General features: G+C 43.3%; 2 protein-coding genes across 3 annotated transcripts in view; one reads left to right on the top strand and one right to left on the bottom strand.

Moving 5' to 3' along the window:
- The first annotated feature begins 1,263 nt into the window (after window positions 1-1,263).
- Window positions 1,264-16,264, top strand: idh2 (isocitrate dehydrogenase (NADP(+)) 2). The gene is made up of 11 exons (XM_062546612.1): window positions 1,264-1,450; window positions 6,558-6,649; window positions 7,541-7,706; window positions 9,802-9,962; window positions 10,057-10,200; window positions 11,079-11,215; window positions 11,551-11,702; window positions 12,634-12,746; window positions 13,588-13,685; window positions 14,017-14,109; window positions 15,829-16,264. Exons 1-11 carry the CDS (start codon window positions 1,339-1,341, stop codon window positions 15,911-15,913), a joined length of 1,353 nt encoding a protein of 450 aa, XP_062402596.1. The 5' UTR covers window positions 1,264-1,338; the 3' UTR covers window positions 15,914-16,264.
- A 67-nt stretch (window positions 16,265-16,331) lies between these two features.
- znf710a (zinc finger protein 710a) overlaps window positions 16,332-19,541 on the bottom strand; it is a 12,627-nt gene continuing 9,417 nt past the window's right edge. For both annotated transcript variants that reach the window (XM_062546610.1, XM_062546611.1), the window contains exon 5: window positions 16,332-18,920. In XM_062546610.1, coding sequence (XP_062402594.1) covers window positions 18,757-18,920 — 164 coding nt within the window. In that variant the 3' untranslated portion in view covers window positions 16,332-18,756. The remainder of the gene's footprint in view (window positions 18,921-19,541) is intronic.

Genomic DNA, 19,541 nt, shown 5'->3' with positions numbered 1-19,541 from the left:
TGCTCCTAAGAAGTTCTTAGCACTTAAGAGCTTCTTAACGAATCTGGGAAACCCGGCCAATATCAGTTTAGGTTTGAGAAGCGATCTGGTGCAGGCTATCATGGGTTACCACCCATACTGGTTACATTATTGAATATTAAATGTGATATAACAGGCAACCCTCTGCAGCCTATTGATGTGTGTGTTTGGGTGGGGGGTGCTGAAGACATTTGAGTCATTTGAACTTTCTTTGCTATGAGTACATTGACACCTTTCATGGGATCAAAGGGCATTCAAACAAACAATCAAAATGTGTCAATGGCACTCACACATTAGCATCCTACTTTGGGGTGCATGGTTCAACCATTTTCTTCACTGCCCTGTCACCTTTTGTTCAAAATGCTCCACACATAAACTTGTACTTCACACTTGATATTTGAGTATAGAGTATAGAGATCAATGCTTCTGTCTATGTGTCAATATCTGGACTGAATTCGTCCAAAAATACAGTGGGCAATTTTACAATGTGCAGTTGCAATGTAGGCCTATAGCCTACTTCACAAAGCTGAATGTCAAACTGGATTATAACCTTGAAGTTGGCCAAGTTTGCTAGGTAAATACATTCACTGCCTGTGGGAAAGTAAAGTCCTTACCGACTAGAGGCATACCAGATTTGTCAAAATAATGCCTTGGCTGGTGCCTTTGCCCCGTCCTTTAAGTAGCTAACCCTCAAAAGTGAAAGTAGACAAGGTGACTTGAACTGAGAGCTCTTTGATGGCTCACGTCCAGGTAGCGCGTAGGAAGATTCTCACATGACTGCGCACTTCCCATTCTTTCTCCCAGTATGGTCACCATCCCCGGCTAAAATTAGAGGCAGTGGAATGTAGGGGATTATTTATGTGCCTAACGCCAGACTGTGCTCTCTGTCACTCCTCTATCTGCCACTCTGCCAAGTAAAGACAATGTTTTGTCAAAAAAGCACTTTGAAAACTTAAAGGCATCGACCTGTAGCCTAACATGGGCATTTAAATGGCTCAGCCACTGGCCATGTGAAAATACATTGTTGATGAGATTAGAATGCAATAACTGCAACACCACACCTGTAGTAGGCCTACAGAATGTAAAACATAAAATCAACATCACACATATTTAGTTAACAAAGTCGTGGACTTGCACATTATGAATATTCAGTGATAGTGGCACCAGATTCAAGACTCCTCTGCCACTCACTCTGACGTCAGGTCCAGCATTGAGACTGGGCGGGACGCATACAGCATTTCGTTCAACGCGGCAATTCATTCGACCCTTCCTGCGTCCGGAGTGTAGTCGAGCAGCAGCTACAAGTGATTTGGGTGAAACATGGCAGGCTACTTGAAGGTCCTCAGCTCTCTTTCAAAGAGTGCTGCATCGCTGTCTAAAAACCCAGCCGTTCTTGCGCCTGCAACTTGCCAGAGTTTGCAACAGAGAAACTGTAAGTGAAGTGTTGGCTGCGTTCAACGAAAGCTAACGTTACTTCAGTTTTTTGTCAACTAGTGTTAAGTTAACGTTATTGAATCACATATGGATCTTTTATGTCGCTTTTCCACGAGGATATAATATTAGTGCGAGTGGTCATCTTCAAGCTAACGGTAAATTGCACAAGTTCTTAGCCGATGGCATAGTCAATTTAGCTTGCTAATTATCTTACGTTGCGTTTGCCACTGCAACGTTACCAAACAGTAATGCATAGTTGTGGCAACACTATCAAGTTGAGTATCACGCATACATTACAATGTTACATGTTTGCATGTTTAAATGTTAAAACAATGTCTTGATATTTGGACGATTTAGCCTGACCGAGAAACTCCTTCACGCGAGCGAGCAGCTGGAGAAAGCGAATCTCACACTCCCCACCTTTCTTTGTTTCCCACAATGAATGGGCTGTTCCGAACATTTGCGATATTACTTATCGACTATGTAACAGGAATACTTTTTAAAGATCTGGTCAAGTGTATTTGTTGACTTCTGGGAAAGTGTCATGCACAATTGAACCATCCTTTCATGGTGTACGTGCGGTGAGCTTTTGTCTGATGCCTACCAATATGGATTCTTTTTTTTGGTGCGAGAACTCGGCAAATGGTTGTATCTTAACGTTTAGCTGACGTTCAGAGTTGCCAGTTTGATCAGCGCTATGCATCCTGCATGCACGGTCGAAAGTCAGTCACTACGAGCGGACTGAAAGAACAAGTACTGACGACTGAAAAAAATACTGTTTTTACCCAGCTAACTGTTCGGTATTTTCCTTTTTACTAGCTAACATTTTCCATTTTTCTGACTCTAGCATTTGGTCGTCCTCACATCAAGGTCAGCTAGCGAACAGCAACAATCCAGAGAAGTGGGCCACCAAAAAGTTAAAATTTGTCGACTAATAATGGTCATCATAATCTTATCTTTGTGAACGTTTGGTGCAAACGTTTGTGACTGGCTTTTACAGTAGCCTGCCTAACGTACCATGTTAAAATGGATCACACCTGTTGAACTTTGGAGTCAGGATGATAAACTTTTTGATTGTATATAAAAGTTTTAAATATGGACATGTGCGTTATACAAATTCATATTGCAACATTACTGTTTGCATGTGTCTGTTCTTGATAAGTTCGTGCCTTTTGTCCTTTGTGTTCAGTCTTGATCTTTGTTTGATGAAGTCGGGCGAATTGAAGGACAGGATCCCCCCCCCTCCCTGGGTGTCATTGCGAAGCTGCATACATAATGGCATATGAGATATAAATGCCTCGCCCTCTAAAGTCACCCTGTGCGCCTGGTGTAGTTTGCAGGCCTAAATGTCCTCTATGCAATTCACAGGGTTTCTGTGATCATAAGGATTTTGTATGGATTAAGAGATCAACAGCAGTTAAAACAACCCGTATCTCACATGGGTACATTATGTCTATGTGAATTAAGTCTAAAAAGATAAGTTATCTGCCAGAAGAAGTAGGATAATTGTACTTCATACCACTACAGCATCCAACAATGGTTCATTGTGTTTACAAACTTTACATTTTAGAAATTCAATTTAGATCAAATTTGAGTGTAGATGAAAAATGCTGTGTATTTCACTCAGTGCCCTGCATACTGTGGCAGTGATTGACCTTCCATAATGACTAGCCTAGCCGGCTAAGTCGTCTGGTCTTGTTGCTCTCCCTCCTATTCCAGTCACAAGGACTAGGTAGCCGTCTGCCAAGAGATTTTAGAGCTTGTAATTGGAGCAGTGAACTTAGAACATGCTTTGTGGTTGTGGCCTGCACAAACCTGACGGGAAATCCACTACAACTGTTGCATGGCGGCGTGGCTGCATACTTACCTGGGTTTTCCTTTTGGCAGTCTAGTGTAGAATGATGTTGGCAGCTGAGACTGACATGCTTTACCTGGTCGGGTTAGTTTGATGGCACGTTATGAGCGTAATTGGAAGTGCTACAGCTGGCTTGTATCCCAAATACCTCAGCAGATGATATCATACTGTACCTCAGAAGTTTGGTTTACCAGGAAGATGGCAGTTGAATATTCTTTCTTAGCTGATCTATTGTATGGAAATGTATGAAACTGAAATGAAAGCTTGTGACGTCACATTATGGTGCCTAAAATGATTTATATCTCTGTTTGATATGTCCTTATGAATGCTGGAAATTTGGTGTAGGTAATTTACTTAGTACGTGGAGTGGTGAAAGAGGAAACCTAATAATTTGTAGATAAAAAAGATAAGGATCATTTGCAAATAAAAAAATATTTGGTGGGGTTGCATTAAATAAACTTCCAGTGTGATTTGTTACCCAAACAGATGATGTCAGGAACTGTGCTGTTAAAAGCCCTTTCAAGGACCTTTGTGGTGAAATTTAATTAGGTGTTCTAGAGCGTTTTCATACCGACAAAATTAAGAGGTTGGATGCCAGTAGAAGAACGTGAGAACTTTACAGCAGCAAAATGGACTGGCCTGGAGATAAGGGTTTGGTCATTTTAGCTGTCTTCCAGACCACAGTTAAACAATATTTGACTCCTTGTTTCTGGTAAAAGCTATTGTGTGGTTTAGTCTGGTCCGTTCAGCACTTTGAGGACTTGGTACCTTCTGTGCCAAACCAGCATCGGATGTGTCCCAGCTTGGCTGTCCTCTCACGTCTGCCGTGGGAGAAACCGAACATGAATGCAGCCCGAGTAGTTGAAAGTACATCTTGTGTTGATTTGAGATCAAAATCAAACGGGATGGTCGGCCGTTTCTAGAAGATTGTCATTCATGCCGGTACTTGCTGTGAACCTCAGCGTGTGCTGAAAGCTGCCAGTATGCCGATGTAACTTTTTCGATCTCGGTCTTCAGAGTTGAAAGCGTGGTCTGTTTGTGGTTGGAAACGGGAGAATGTTGTGGCCTGCTTACATAATCTCTCAGCTGTCTCCCCCTCCCCCACCCTAGACTGTCCTCTCTGTGTCTGATTATTGAGGGGGGCTCCACTCTGTTGGAGGGTCGAGGATTCTGTGCTTATTTTTTTTCTCCCAATTCAGGCTGATCAGCTTTTGTGTGAACATTTTTCCCATGGTGCATTGTGAATTAGATACACAGTGGTGCAGATGACCTGAAATGGCGTATGATGATCAGTAGTGTGTGTGTCTGTCTCTGGTCTTAATATAGTCTTGTGCGTCACATTGCCTAGATGGTGTAGCAAGATGGCTGAAACATATTTTTGATATCATGAATGCAAAATGAAGAACAGTCTCTTTACAAAGACTCTCTTGTCATATTCTCGAGACCTTTGATTCAGCATTGTTGAAACTGGAAGCTGATGAGAACGCTCAATTTGTTCTTTTCAAACTGTATGTTTATAGGGAAGTCATGCTCATTTGTAGGTTTTGATTTGTGACTGCTCGCTGCAAGTGTGCTTTTGCCATGGCTGATGCCATTTCGGTGCCTGTTGTGATTAGCTCTGAACGTTTTGCTTGACACAAAGTATAATTTTTTGATATTGCAGCCGCTCCAATTTCGGCTTCCTCTTGCCGCTCTCTCTCAGACTCTTTCAGAATGAGCAAGGAACCGGTGGGAGGTGCGGCTTGGCAGGAAGATCAGAAAGTCACTTGACTCCTTCTGCTCCGCCCACTCCCCCGTCCTCCTCCTCCCCCTCCCTCCGCCTCTCCCCAAAGCACATGGGCCTGCTGGGAGACGGGGAGTGTGAGAGAAAAGGGAATGAGAGGGGGCGGGGGGGGGGGGGGGGGGGGGGGTGAGAAGGTAGAAAGTGTGAAGGGGGGCTGTAGAGAGACAGAAAGAAATAAAGGGGCAAACGATGTGTGGGAGGGAAGCGAGAGAGTAGGGAGAGAGAGTGTGAGACAGCAAGGTAGGAAGTCCAGGAAAGAAAGAGTGGAAATAGAGGGGGGAGACATAAGGAGAGAGGGAGGAAATGAGAGACAAAATGGAGGAAGAGCATGAAAACATGATATGACAAGCACATTCCACTGGGATTCCAAAATCCTCTAGGCTTTTTACTAGACCATGTTTGTGGAGATGCAGACACAACAAATAGCAGGGCAAGTAACCTCTAACCTACAGGTCACTACACAGATAATATAGCTGTTTGCTTTCAGTGGTTTTGCAATCCAGTCCTGTGTTGCAGAGAAGGCTTCATTGCACGGTACAATGTTTTCTATCGTCACTGAAGCCCCATATAAGCAGGACATTGTGTGCTCAATGCTTCAGATTCCTTTCATTGTCTCCTCGTGTCTTATTTTAGGGTCATTTGCTTCCATAGGTGCCTGGTTATTATTCCTTGGAGACTTTTATTTTGGTGTTATAAGCCTCCCTAAATGTCTGATGCATATTAACAGAGCCCCTTTAGGGAGAGCCGGTCCACTTCCTATTAACTCCATTGTACCGGATTGTTCCTGCAATCTGTTGAAATTCCGCTAGGGACGTTGCCGAGCAAGTGATAAATGAATTGTGGTCTATGGGGCTAAGTGGCTAGAAATCGGTTTTTTTCACAGTTGACAACTTCATTTCTTAATGTACATTGTCGTAGTAGCTACCTGAGTATAGGTTTTCCACTGGAAATGAAATAAAAAGTCACTCATGTCCTTTCTGCTTTTCATAGGATGGGCCGTTTTCCCTGTAACATGCTAGCATTTAGCTCATGGATGCTCGCGACACTCGCGACCGATTACGACCGTCGTGAAGCTGAACCTTCTTTTAGGTCTATGGCCGTAAAGTGGTTCGCTTGTGTCACGTGACATGAAAACTTTGAAAGGGTTTTTAGGAATAACAACACATATTGAAAATTTTATTGGTCAGCTGATTGTCAAGTCAAGTTATCCTGCATCGCATGCATTAATGCAATTTTAGGAGAAAAAATTATATAACGACAAATGTGGTACTGGGGGGTTCAGCTCCATTGCTACCCATTCATTCATCACTTGCTCGCGATCGCCCTCTAGTTGCAGTACCATGCGGAAGTATTTCGCTAGTGGTCCTTCTCCCCTTATTAGACATTCTCTGATATTAACCCCTAATTTACACTAAGGGGTCAAAGGTGAAATTCTTCTGTGATTGACCTGTCTCACCTTCGTCACAGATGCCGACAAACGCATCAAGGTTGCCCAGCCGGTGGTGGAGATGGACGGTGATGAGATGACCAGGATCATCTGGGAGTTCATCAAGGAGAAGGTGTGAAAAAACAAAGAGAAATGCCAAGGGCAATCCATAAAGGTTTTAAGGAGAGAGAGAAACAGGTGGAGCGAGAGAGAGAGAGAGAGACACGACAGAGAGATGGGTGTTAACTGTCTCATCGCTCCAAGGTGGGTTGTATCTGCCTGGCAAGACTATTTTTGTCTGCCACGTGGATCCGAGTTGTAGAGCAGGCGAGAGAGGGAGTGTTAGAGAGCATGATCGTCTGAACGAAGGGTTATTATATCTGCCTATTGAGGGAGAGGGGGAGGGGAAGGTCGGGTAGACTAGAGGGTGGCAGGGGCGGCAGCGTTGGCGCTGGCTGGACGGAGGCCCTTGGGTGGATAGCAGATGGTGGGTGAGAGCCCTACCGACAGGACATGACGTTTCACAGGGCTGAAGTCAGTGCCTGTCTGATAAACAAGAACGGCTTGTACAGCATTGCACAACATCTATAACCGTGTGCCAGGGAGAAATGCTATGATAGCCTTATGCCAGGCATTGGCATTTTGACTGTTTGACCGACAGGATATAGGGTATTGTTTCTTTTGGTGCTGTGAAACTGTCCCCCCCTTAATGGGAGCAAAAGTCTCCGACCACCCCACAGCAGTTGGAGCTAATTGCAGCCCTGGCTTCTCTAATTTAGGGTGTTATATGTGGGTTTGTGGTTCAAGGAAAACTACAGCAGCTTTCAATGCTAGTTTTTTTTTTTTTTTATGAATTCCATTCCAGCTGGCCAGTGGTTCTGGCCAAATGTATTTAAAATTTGTTGCAATTATGTGGTGAAATTGATGTACTGTCTTCGGTCTTGCCAAAGATACGGTTGTCAGATTGTCAGTTTGACCTTGTCGTTTGATTAGTCATGACTTATTCTGCTCTGTGATCCCACAGCTTATCCTCTCCAACGTTGCCGTGGATCTGAAGTACTATGACCTCGGTCTTCCCTACCGTGACCAGACCAATGACCAAGTCACCATTGACTCTGCGTTGGCCACCCAGAAATACCATGTTGCTGTTAAATGTGCCACCATCACTCCTGACGAAGCTAGGGTCGAAGGTACACTGTCCTTGGAAGTTTGCGTGTGTGTGTGTGTGTGTGTGTGTGTGTGTGTGTGTGTGTGTGTGTGTGTGTGTGTGTGTGTGTGTGTGTGTGTGTGTGTGTGTGTGTGTGTGTGTGTGTGTGTGTGTGTGTGTGTGTGTGTGTGTGTGTGTGTGTGTGTGTGTGTGTGTGTGTGTGTGTGTGTGTGTGTGTGTGTGTGTGTGTGTGTGTGTGTGTGTGTGTGTGTGTGTGTGTGTGTGTGTGTGTGTGTGTGTGTGTGTATGTAAGGGGTTCGTCAACTATTGAATTCGCCAGTTGGTATTTTAGGTACAGCTACCAGCTGTAATGTAAGCTCTTTCGTGGGTTTAAATCCCGGCTTCGTTTTGAGCAAGGCATGCAACACAGAGTTGGGAACAATGTAACAGTGCCTGATAATATAAATGACATTGAATTGCTATGGAAAAAGATAATATGGAAGTGACGGCTAGCCAACTGCTATTAACTAGTAAAAAATCTAGTATCAACCTCAACTCATGCATGCAGTCATGAAATCACTAATGTGTGTCTAGTTTTTTTTTCACTCGATTATTCAATTAGTTTAATTGATAGTGTTGGAAAATTTTGCAAATATGTTGATCGGTGTACCCCAAAGCCCATGATTATGTCCATAAATGCCTTGTTTTGTCCACACATATAAACATATTTAGTTTGGTGCTATAGAGGAATAAGTAAAACAGAAAGCAGTTCATTTTAAGAAGCTGCTATTTTAAGTTGTTTTCCTTAAATGACCCTAACTGATTATCTGAATAATTATTATTAGTAATTTATAGCAATTTAGTAGTTGACAACTTATCGATTCATTGTTGCAGCCTTAGACCCTGAGACGTGTTTTAACCTTTGCCTTTGTCATCAGTGTTAGAGGGCCATTATCAGGCTAATAGTCATTCATTTATCTAGTTAAAGGGTTATAATAACCCCTTTTAACTCAAGCATAGCTAAAGACATTGACACAGGTGGAGGAACCAAGTAGATTAGTTGACTTGTGCTGTTGCCCTACCGTAATTTCCTGACTATTAGCCGCGGTTTATACATTGATTTTGCTAAATTTCTTCAGATATGAGGTTAATACAGGGGGGCAGTTAATATGGGGTTAATATGGTTTTGTTTATTTTAACTTGCATAAAACACTGTCCTGCGGCTTATATACAATGCGGCTTATATGCTGGAAATTTTTACCTTAATATAACCGCTTCATAGTAATTTTGATCGTAAACTAACTTGTAATAGGGAGAAAGCTGGCAATGCCTCTTGCAGTTTGGCTGTTAGTGCCCCTGTGACATCTCACAAGAGTCCTGAAACATGACCTAGTCAGTACATATGGCTCTTTGGAGATTGTCTGCATCTGTTGCTAGACCAGAGATGGGCAAATTACGGCCTGCTACGCACTTTACTCCGGGCCGCTGAGCATTTCATTAGGTCATCATTGGGGGACATAATGTGGGTAGTTTTACTGCAAACTTCTTTTAACTCTTTCAGAGAACATTTACAATGTTCATTGACATGTCAATGTCAAAAATGCATGTTGCATAAGCGTGATAACGTTTTGGATCCTCTTCATTGCAGCAAATCTTAACTTGAAGACAATGCTACTCAATTTAATTTGGAACGCGTCTGAGCGTGCATGAGTGGGAGAGAGTGTGGCAGGTTCCTGCTGGCTTGTCATTGTTGATCATATATCCTTTTTAATATAACAAACTATTAATAGAAAATCATGAAGGCAACAGTAGTTCCCACTACTGCCCGTTTGTAAACTGTGAGAGGGCACAGCCACAGGGACAGTACTAGCCACTGGCTATATTTGAGTGGAACTGGCAAAAGATCATTATGAGAACGTGTAGACACAGCACTTTTAAAGTGACAGTGCACCATTTATAAATGAGTTAAACAGCATCAAATTTGCGGTTTAAGAAATTGACATCTCAACACAAAATTATTTTGGGCTGCTGCCCAATGACCCATTTTCAAAACCCGATGTGGCCCTTGAGCCCAAAAGTCTACCCAACCCTGTGCTAGGCCTTTGGCGACCTTTAACCCAGTTTCTCTCCCCCTACAGAATTCAAACTCAAGAAGATGTGGAAGAGCCCCAATGGAACCATCAGGAACATCCTGGGCGGCACAGTCTTCCGTGAGCCAATCATTTGCAAGAACATTCCCAGACTTGTTCCTGGTTGGACGCAGGCCATGACCATCGGCAGGCATGCCTTCGGCGACCAGGTCTGCTCCTTTACAGTGCAATGTGCTCTAAAACAATAATTCTTAATTACAGTCTATGTTCTTACACAACACCACCTCCCTCTGTCTTTTACAGTACAAAGCAACAGACTTTGTCGTCACCAAACCAGGCCAGTTCAAGATGGTCTTCACTCCTACTGATGGCAGCAAAGGACAGGAGTGGGAGGTGTACAACTTCCCCGGTGGCGGCTGTGGAATGGGCATGTACAACACTGACGAGGTGAGGGCAACATTGTAGAGATGGATGAGCCATGGACCATGGAAGTCCACTGAGCGATGTTCTGTATGCAGAGTTTCTGAGCTCATTGGGGACTCTTACCTCTATGCACTACCACATGGATGGGCTCATCTTATGGCCATATTTTATCTATAGCTATGAAACAATAAAAATGGGCCGCTCATCAGTTAATTTACAACTGGGATTTAAGTGAAGCATATTTGTACTACAAACAGAGAGGGTTTCATTCTACTGCTCCATGTTGTGTGGTCCCCCCCCCTGCCGCCATGTTTGTATTCACACATTAGACATGAAAAGGTGCATTGCACCTGTAGCAATACAAAAGGCTGTAATAACTTTGCTCCCTCCCCCTTTTTCTTTTCTGTCTTGCTGTGGCCAGGAAGGTGAGTCAATTTTAAAGCCAGTGACTATGAGCTGTATCAACCAGCGTTGAATTCTGTCTTTGTTTACTGTCCTGAAACTGTTGTTTGGGGTTACAACATAGGGGTTGTCAGCTGGGTCCTGTGGAGCTGGGGGAGTTATCTACTGCAAACAAAAGGAACAGTGTGCTTAGTGCAGAGATGTCTATAGTCTGTTCACACTCTTCGTCCCCCTCCCCCAACTTGTAGTGGTTTATTTACATAGCACCGTTCACCCAGAGTGCTCCCAGTCAAGCAAGGTGACCACATTAATATATTTCATGCACACAGACGCCTCAGAAAAGACTGAGATAAAGAGCACGAGACAAAAATAGGAGTCGAAAAGGTTAGATGTAGCGTAGTGTTTCCCAGTGTTGCTGGGTCCCAGATGTAGCGTAGTGTTTCCCCAGTGTTGCGGGTTTGGTAGATGACGTGTGTTGTCTTTCTCTCGTTAACTTCCAGTCCATCAGTGGCTTTGCCCACAGCTGCTTCCAGTATGCCATCCAGAAGAAGTGGCCCCTCTACATGAGCACCAAGAACACCATCCTCAAAGCCTATGATGGCCGCTTCAAGGACATCTTCCAGGACATCTTTGAGAAGTGAGTCAGGTCCTTTGAGGCAGCCTGAAGAGGGCCATTATGGTGTCAGTTAGCATTGCTCTGTAATGCAGCGTCTCGGAACCTTTGACATCGCGTAGGCAAAAATAGCATTTATGAGTTTCCGGTGGCATGACCTGTAGGTCAAGGTTGTGTCATCAAGTGCTTTGTCAATCATTGTAAACGGGGTGAGACATGTGCATTTTCACTTCTTCCCAGACGCCTAGAAAGTCAAAGATTAATCTGCTCGGTGAACTTTTAACTGGGTGTTAATCTCTCCAAGATTAGCTTTGCGCCGCCAACCTTCTGAGACACTTCTGTTTGGGTCTCCTCTGCAGGAATTACAAGCCCGAGTTTGACAAGCTGAAGATCTGGTATGAGCACAGGCTCATCGACGACATGGTGGCCCAGGTGCTGAAGTCGTCCGGTGCCTTTGTGTGGGCCTGCAAGAACTATGACGGAGACGTGCAGTCTGACATCCTGGCTCAGGGTAAGGACCGTGGAGCTCAGGTCGTTATGGCGGGTCAAGCAATCACCCACACAGTGGACTTTTAGTCAGTATCAATTAAATGGGGCTGAAATTGTGCTTACTGCTATTGTTGTATTACTGAAGGCAGACTGAAATATATGTGTACATATAAAGTAACACACTCTATAAAGAAGGTATACAGTACCAGTCAAGTTTGGACAAGTTTGGACATGTTTGTCACGTTTTTTCCCCCTTTATTTTTGCAGAGTAGGTGGTTAAGATTATGAAATGGCCCACGTGGATTTATGTTGTATGCAAAAAAAAGGGGGGGGGGCGTGGCCTCTTTTTATAACCGTTTGAATATGTATAGGTACAAGGGCTGACCCTCCCACACTCTAAATGTTAATGAGTTTGGTTGGCAACACCATCAGGGGTCTCGTCGCCTTTAGTTGTTCTGTATGTTAATTACCTCGATTGGGATGGCTCGCCGTGGTTTACCCCCAAAGACCATTCTACAAACCTAAGTGTTTCTCGCACCTCACTTTGCTTCCTGGCTCCAGGTGGTCTGAGTGCCAGAGCAGGAACAATGAGAAGTACACGCAGGAATTATTCACATTTCTTTCAAATGTAGGAGAAAAGGTCAAAGAAAAAACTATGAATAAATGTGTGTGTTCTAACTCTTGATTGGTGTACTGTATTAGTCAGTGAAGACATATTCGTATTTTACTATTGGCATTTTAGGAACAGTCTAGTTGTACTTGAAATCTAGATCTGTGATTACATTGCCGTCCGTCTATGATTATTTGGCAGATGCAAAAATAAGTAACTTAAAAACATTTTTTGTTACATTATTTTGTTTTTAGAAAGCTTTTTGTATGTTGGCCATTACCTAGCAGTTTAGCTCCTGTATGTATGTCTGACTGGCTGTGCTCTCCTGTCTCTCTCTTGCCAGGCTTTGGCTCTCTGGGCCTGATGACCTCTGTGCTGGTGTGCCCTGATGGAAAGACCATTGAGGCTGAGGCTGCCCATGGCACAGTCACCAGGCATTACCGTGAGCACCAGAAGGTAAGCTACCGCTCTCACTGCCTTTAAAGAGGCACTCCAGAGTTTTTCTCTCAAACTATGAAGCCAACACGCCAACATGTTTACCTTACAATCAGCAACCATAGCACTGATGTGTGCTAAAACTTGCTAATCTCCATGTTGTTACTTCAAGGACATAGCTCCCATGGAAGTGGTGTATGGGTCACACAGTAGCCGTGTGCTGGAACAGTGTTTATTTTAAACTGTTCACCTGGATAGAAACACAAATTGTCAAGCCTTTATAGTCATGTGTGTGGTTTGTTCATCTTCGGCGAACTTCACAATCGTCATTGCTGTTTCCATCCGCCATGATTCCACTGGGGGCATGTAATTCTAGATCATGCTGTGGGTTTACTTAGAAAGAATCATTATGCGAAGAATGGTTATACATAGACTTGGCTGTTGGTGGAGAGTACCGCCATCCAGTGGCCAATGGAGGGAATACAATTCTTATTTGTTCCCGAGCTCGTCATGGCTATCTATCTAAGCAACGTATGCAGAGTCTGTTTGCGTTCTGATTAGATTAGACACAAAAGGCAAGCTTTAGTAGAGTTGCTGGTGACATTTACATTTCAAATGTCTTGGTCGCTGCAAATTGACCACTTGTGGTCTTCAGAGACTGTGAATGCTCAAGGTGAGATGTTTGGGACATTTCTTGACCATGTGCAGTTTTTTTGTCTCAACCCCCATTGATTGAAAAACCTTCGTGCTATATTTCTTCTCCACTCATTGAGCCTGTTGCACCATAAAGAACCGCTGTTTTTCAGAGGGTAATTGTCTTGTATTGTAATGGTAATGACCCTCCTTTGTCTCCACTTTAAAGGGAAGACCAACCAGCACCAACCCCATCGCTAGCATCTTCGCCTGGACCAGGGGCCTGGAGCACCGTGGCAAACTCGACGGAACCCCCGACCTCATCAAGTACGTGTACCTTTGTCTCTGTCCAGTCCTATTGAGGACCCTCTTGAAAATGAGATGCCACATCTCAAGAGGTATTCCTCTTTAAATAAATAAATCGAAATCGTGTGCAGAAGTCCGATGTTTGTGCCAAAACTACGGCACTTCAGAGTGGTCATATCCAGAGACTGTTTTTTTTATTTTTTAGCCCTTGCAGTTCCATACCCTGTTAAATAGAACTGTGTATTACAGTATCTAAGCAAAACCTAGAGCAGACCGGAGACTCTGATTATGAGCCTGGTATGTCATTTTCCCTGTTTCTTCTTGCTAATCGCTTTGTGTCTCTGGCCGGCAGGTTCTCCCAGACGCTTGAGAAGGTCTGCGTCGACACCGTTGAGAGCGGCGTGATGACCAAGGATCTTGCTGGCTGCATTCATGGTCTCGCCAAGTGAGTACCGCCATAGCAAACGCCACTTGTATTGTGCTTTAAGTGAGCAGCTTTAGATTTAGACACATGTGAAACATAACTTTTCAGTCTCAATTAGGGAGAATACATCAATACATTGATAAACCCAATGCGCATTCTCATTTGTATTCTGAGAGGTGGCACAAACTGTCAGACCAAAATGGCCAAAGTGCTGTTTTGTTTTTACAGTTGTAACAGACTCGTACCACTTGATGATGTTAAAACTGTGGTTAGAACTTAACCATGTGTTCACTGTACTGTTACACCAGTCCAGTGTTATTTGGATTGTTTGCAAGGGAAGTTTACATTGTTGAGGTCTTAGTAGATATATATTTATTTATTTATTTATTTTTTGATTCTGTGAGGGGTTAATTCTGTCTGCATTTATCCCAATTGGTGAACACACACAGCACGCAGTGAATACACAGTGAGGTGAAGCACACACTAACCCAGAGCAGTGAGCTGCCTGCCCACAAGCGGCGCTCAGGAAGCAGGGAGGGGTTAGGTGCCTTGCTCAAGGGCACTTCAGCCATGGACTGGGAATCTAACCTGCAACCCTCTGGTTACAAGCTCGAAGCCCTAACCAGTAGGTCATGGCTGCTTGTTGTTTTGGTTGTGCCCTTTAGCTCCCTGTTCTGGTAAAATAATTACATCGCTTACTGAAAGGCACTGACAAAAGTCTATGGGAGTAGAAAGTGCAAGGAAGGATTCATTTCAGAACCAAGTTACTTGATTGAATTTTGACAACGTTATTAAAAGTTGTATTATGCAGACAGAGTGTTAGGCTACATTATTACCACAAGGAATTTGGGCTACATTGGAACAGTCAAGTAGGTCAAGTGCAGCTGGCAAAGCACACTCATTTTAAATATGGGCTCCTGGTAATCAACTGGTGATCATGAGATCCGTAGCTCAAACATTTCATCCTCTGGAACAGATCAGACGGCCAACTTTCATTATACAGATATGCAGGGCTCCAGATGGACCTAACATGGCCTCCATTACACCTCCATTTTTAAATGTGTGACCAGTCGCCTGTGGTGACTATCCCCTAGTTCCTTTAATCTAGCTGATAACTGAACCATCATGTTTTGGAGTCTGGTACAACTGTAAAAACAAAATGGCAGTTTTTGATCTGACAGTTTGTGCCACCTCTCAGAGTAAAAATGAGAATAAGCATTAGGTTTATCAATGTATTGATGTATTCTCCCAAATTGAGACTGAAAAGTTGAATCGAGATATCTTTGCTGCATTATGTTTCACATGTGTCTCATGATGGTGGGGTTCAACAGTAGTGCTTGGCCAATTAGGTGAAATGGATCAGAGAACTATATTGCAAAATGTAGTTCAGTAGTTTCGAAAACAATTCAAAATCTTGGATGACCCGATGAGGTGGACTAGGTGCAGGGTCATAAAACATGATATTCTTATTATTGGAAATATTTCAGTGTTAACTACATTGGCCAAGCTTTGATTCGGCCTGTCAATATTTAAGCTGGGCTGGTGACTCCTACACATGTTCAAAAATAGGAAATGTCGTGTTGCTAATTTGCATGTGGAGATGGGAAGATATTTACAGTATAACATCAAATATCTACATGTGGCGTTACCAAATAGTTGCCATAAACAAAGTAATAAAAAACAATGCTATTCATGTGTATTATAATAAACGTTGACCTGACCTACTCTGGCGTTTTACAGTTGCAAGCTGAATGAGCATTACGTGAACACCACAGACTTCCTGGACGCCATCAGAAGCAACCTGGACAAGGCACTGGGCAAATGAAGGAATCTCCGAGGATCATGAGCCAGACAAGGAATGACGGCGGTGTCATTTTCATTTCATGTTTTGTACCTCATTTTAAACTTAAAAGGTCATGAAAACCACATACATTATGTGCTGAAGGGAGTAAAACAAGAAGAAAAAATGACTAATCAGTAGTGTGTTGTGAAGAGAAAAAGTCCTGCTGTTTTCAACCATCAAGTGACGATCATTTGCCCTTCCCTGGATTTCCAAGGTTCTTTATTTTTGTAAGATGAAGTACTGTATCGTCTCCTCATACTGTATATTGCCATGAACCATTTTATGGGCCTTTTCAAAAATGCTCTAATAAATCTTCTTAGATGTTTGGATCTATTTCTCTTTCTTTGTCTCATCAATCAACACTTTGACACCATTTTTTTCTTAAGGTAAATAAATGTATTAATTTACAATATTGTTTGAAACACAACATTTAACATAGAATTCTATTGACAGCATATTCACATCAATGTGCAAAAAAGAAAAGCTTTACCATATCTAAAAACTTGACAAAAAAATAAAACTTGCTCTGCTGCAGAACTAAAGCTGCGATGGAAATGAAATTCATGTTTGGTATTTTTTTTTCTCCTCTTTTTTTTGTTGTTGTAGTTGAATGTACAGTACTATAATCCACATTATTTTCTTAATTCTTTGCAAGGATGCCTCACTGGCAAGGTGGTGTTGAGAGTATAAAGCTTAAGCAGAGAGGGTGGAGAGAGAGAAGCTGAAGAATACATTGTGAGTTTCCCCCAATCATTCTCTTTTGGGTCTATGGCCCTGTCACATGTCTGCAGCCTGTCGTTCATCACTTCACACCGCTGTGCAGCCGTGATGGATGGCACACTCGCGCGCACACACAAGGGCAGTTAATATTTCTGTCCAAAGTTTTCAGGGCAGTCCTTTTTTCGGGGAGGGGATGGGGGGGGTTCATCCTCGGTAAAGGAAGAAGGGAGGAAATAAAAGGGAATTATTTGGAGTGGGAGTGGGCGGGGGCGGGGGCGGGGGGGGGGGGCATATAAGAGTTAATGCAATGTAGTAGTGTGTTATTATTTTAAGATTTTATGTCGCATGAAGGTTGAGGAATGGAAAGACAGGAGCAGGGAGGATGATGATGGTGGATGTGGAGGCTGGGAAGTGGCAGCTGCTCGCGCCAGAGAGGAGAGGGGTAGACACTGGCAGCAGTCAGTCAATCAGTCTGTTTGCCTGTGAGATCTTCTGCCTCATTAAAAATGAAATATTAGTAGCCAGGCTGACAGTAGGCTACAGAAGAGCTAAGCTCAAAATCTTGGAGAGATAGACAGAGGAGGCAGCGGTGTTAATAATATAGAGGCCTCCTCTCCTCCTCTCCTCTCTTCTTCTCTCCTCTCCCAAGCTTTCTCTCTCCGGCAGATGGGATGATTGGTAAAACGGAGAAGGGCCTGTCAGACTCTTTGGTCTATTGGTGGATAAGTCCAGGGAGAGGTGAAAACTCAACAGAAGTGAAACATACAGAACACATTCAGCTTTAAACATCATATACAAAACAGACCTTCAATATATGCCATTCAGACAGTCGCAGTGATCTCAAAGTTTCGCAAGGGGGGGGGGGAATTGTGTAGGATGACATGAATGAGAAATATGACCAAGAATTGAGAGTATGATAAGTAATGTTCCCACCATTTGGCCAGCGATTCCAATTATTCTAGCATTGTCAATTTTTTCCCCCACCAACTTGGACAGTTTCCAGGAGGATTGGCTCCTCACTGTTTGATTACATGGGGATGGTGGCAGGAACTGCACGGTGGTTCACAAGGCCATGGGGGTGAAGCGACACAAACGAAGCAGGACTCTGGGCCAGCACCCAGAGAGAGAGAGAGAGAGAGCGAGCGAGCCAGGCACTGGAAGAAGTCACTCATAAACACACCAAAAAGCAGAAACGTACAGCTCACCGAGTTTACAAATCGAAAAAATACATGCTGTTTGCTTCTTCAACAGTTCACAGAATAGCTGCAGAAAATGTCATTTGTAACGATAATCACAGTGTGTCAGACAGAGATCGAGTGTGAAAAGATAAAAAAAAGATGAAGAAACATCATAAAAACAGAAGTGGGGGTAAAAATGAGAAAGGAAATAACAAAACACACCCCAATGTTGGAGACCGTTTTCATTTAGTCAGCTTTGGTTTGTCCAAGCAACTCACTGTGCTAAACTCTGCAGACGACTAGTGAGACTAGAGGTGCTACCGACTCATTTCATGATGTGCTTTAATATGGACAAAAATGGGAAAACAAATAAAATATAAAATAAAAAAAAAAAAACAGAAAATGCCCATGAATGGGAGGACGTCACCAACAGAGCCCTCCTGAATGGAGCCATGGATTGTCCGTCTGTTAAGTGCCTCAAGATGGCTGTACATATTTCACTTCACATAGTAATGCATTAGCCTCAGGAATATCTTGCAATTAAACTGCTTATGCCAAAGACTTCAACATGACTCTGGGGGGGGGGGGGGATATAATAATTTCAAACATTTTTACACAAAAAACAGTCTTTCAGATGGAGGGGCGGAGGGTTCACCAAAAAAAAATAAAAAATATGACGGGCAATGTGACAAATAGTTGGCACTCCAGAAAAAAAAAACACCCACCCCAAAGAAAACTTTCACAGGTTTTTCTGTCCTCCAGTGCAAGAGACCAAGATGGTCCCATAAACAAACACACACACACACACACACACAAACACACACACACGCATACATACATACATACACACACACACACACACACGCACACACACACACAGATTTCCCTTCAGTTGGCCTTTTTGAAGGAGCCACAGGGACGTGTGGTTCAGGGTAGGGAGTAGCGTGCGGCCGCTTTGCCGTAGCCGTAGTAGGCCATCTCGGCCAGCTTGCTGAGGTCTTGTGCGTTGTTGCTGGCCAGGTTCTCCCTCTCGCTGAAGTCAAAGCCCTCCTCCTCATAGTCATCCTGCCCCTCCATCTCTGGCAGAGTGTCTGCAGAACAACACATAAAACGTTAACGCTAATAGTCATAAGTGACTGGCAGTCAGATAGGATGTCATATGCATGTGTGCTAATTGGCAATTACAGCGTAGACTGTGATGTTTTTTTAGCACCTTACAGGACCAGTCGACCTACAGCAGCACAGAAACAGGAGTCACAAATGTCCACTAACCAATTCACTTTGGACAAAAAGCCTCTGCAAAATGCTACACCCATAAAGATGCCTGTCTATTTATGGCCTAAACTGACCCGTGGCTTGGCATCTCTCTAAGTGAAGTGCAACATTCAAGGGAGAGTGGAAAACTGACACCATGTTCATTCCATTCATTCACATTCAACACATTCATCCGGCCAAATGAGGCCAAGTGCAAACTAAGTGCACAGGTCGGAGAGGTCAACTTTCGATGTGCACACACATGCCATAACACCATGAACCCACGAGTGGACTAGCAAACCCCATGAAATCAGAAGATTATGAATCACCATCTTATACTGATTCGTATCAACTGGAAAATAACCTGAAACACGACCTTTATATAATCTCCCATATCTCATGTTTATACTATCTAAACTACATACATACACGTGCATGTATATACTATATATATACAT

This window comes from Sardina pilchardus, chromosome 10 (genome assembly GCF_963854185.1).
Source record: "Sardina pilchardus chromosome 10, fSarPil1.1, whole genome shotgun sequence".
Classification (NCBI taxonomy): domain Eukaryota; kingdom Metazoa; phylum Chordata; class Actinopteri; order Clupeiformes; family Clupeidae; genus Sardina; species Sardina pilchardus.
The sequence above is the reverse complement of the archived record's forward strand: the minus strand, read 5'-3'. Positions and strand labels throughout refer to the sequence as shown.

What these genes read in the sequence shown, in the direction of transcription:
- idh2 (XM_062546612.1), top strand. Translation starts at nt 1,339, where the DNA reads ATGGCAGGCTACTTGAAGGTCCTCAGCTCTCTTTCAAAGAGTGCTGCA. An exon ending in GTCTGACATCCTGGCTCAGG is followed by an intron (nt 11,703 to 12,633) that starts GTAAGGACCGTG and finishes CTCTCTTGCCAG; the next exon opens with GCTTTGGCTCTCTGGGCCTG. An exon ending in TGCATTCATGGTCTCGCCAA is followed by an intron (nt 14,110 to 15,828) that starts GTGAGTACCGCC and finishes GGCGTTTTACAG; the next exon opens with TTGCAAGCTGAATGAGCATT.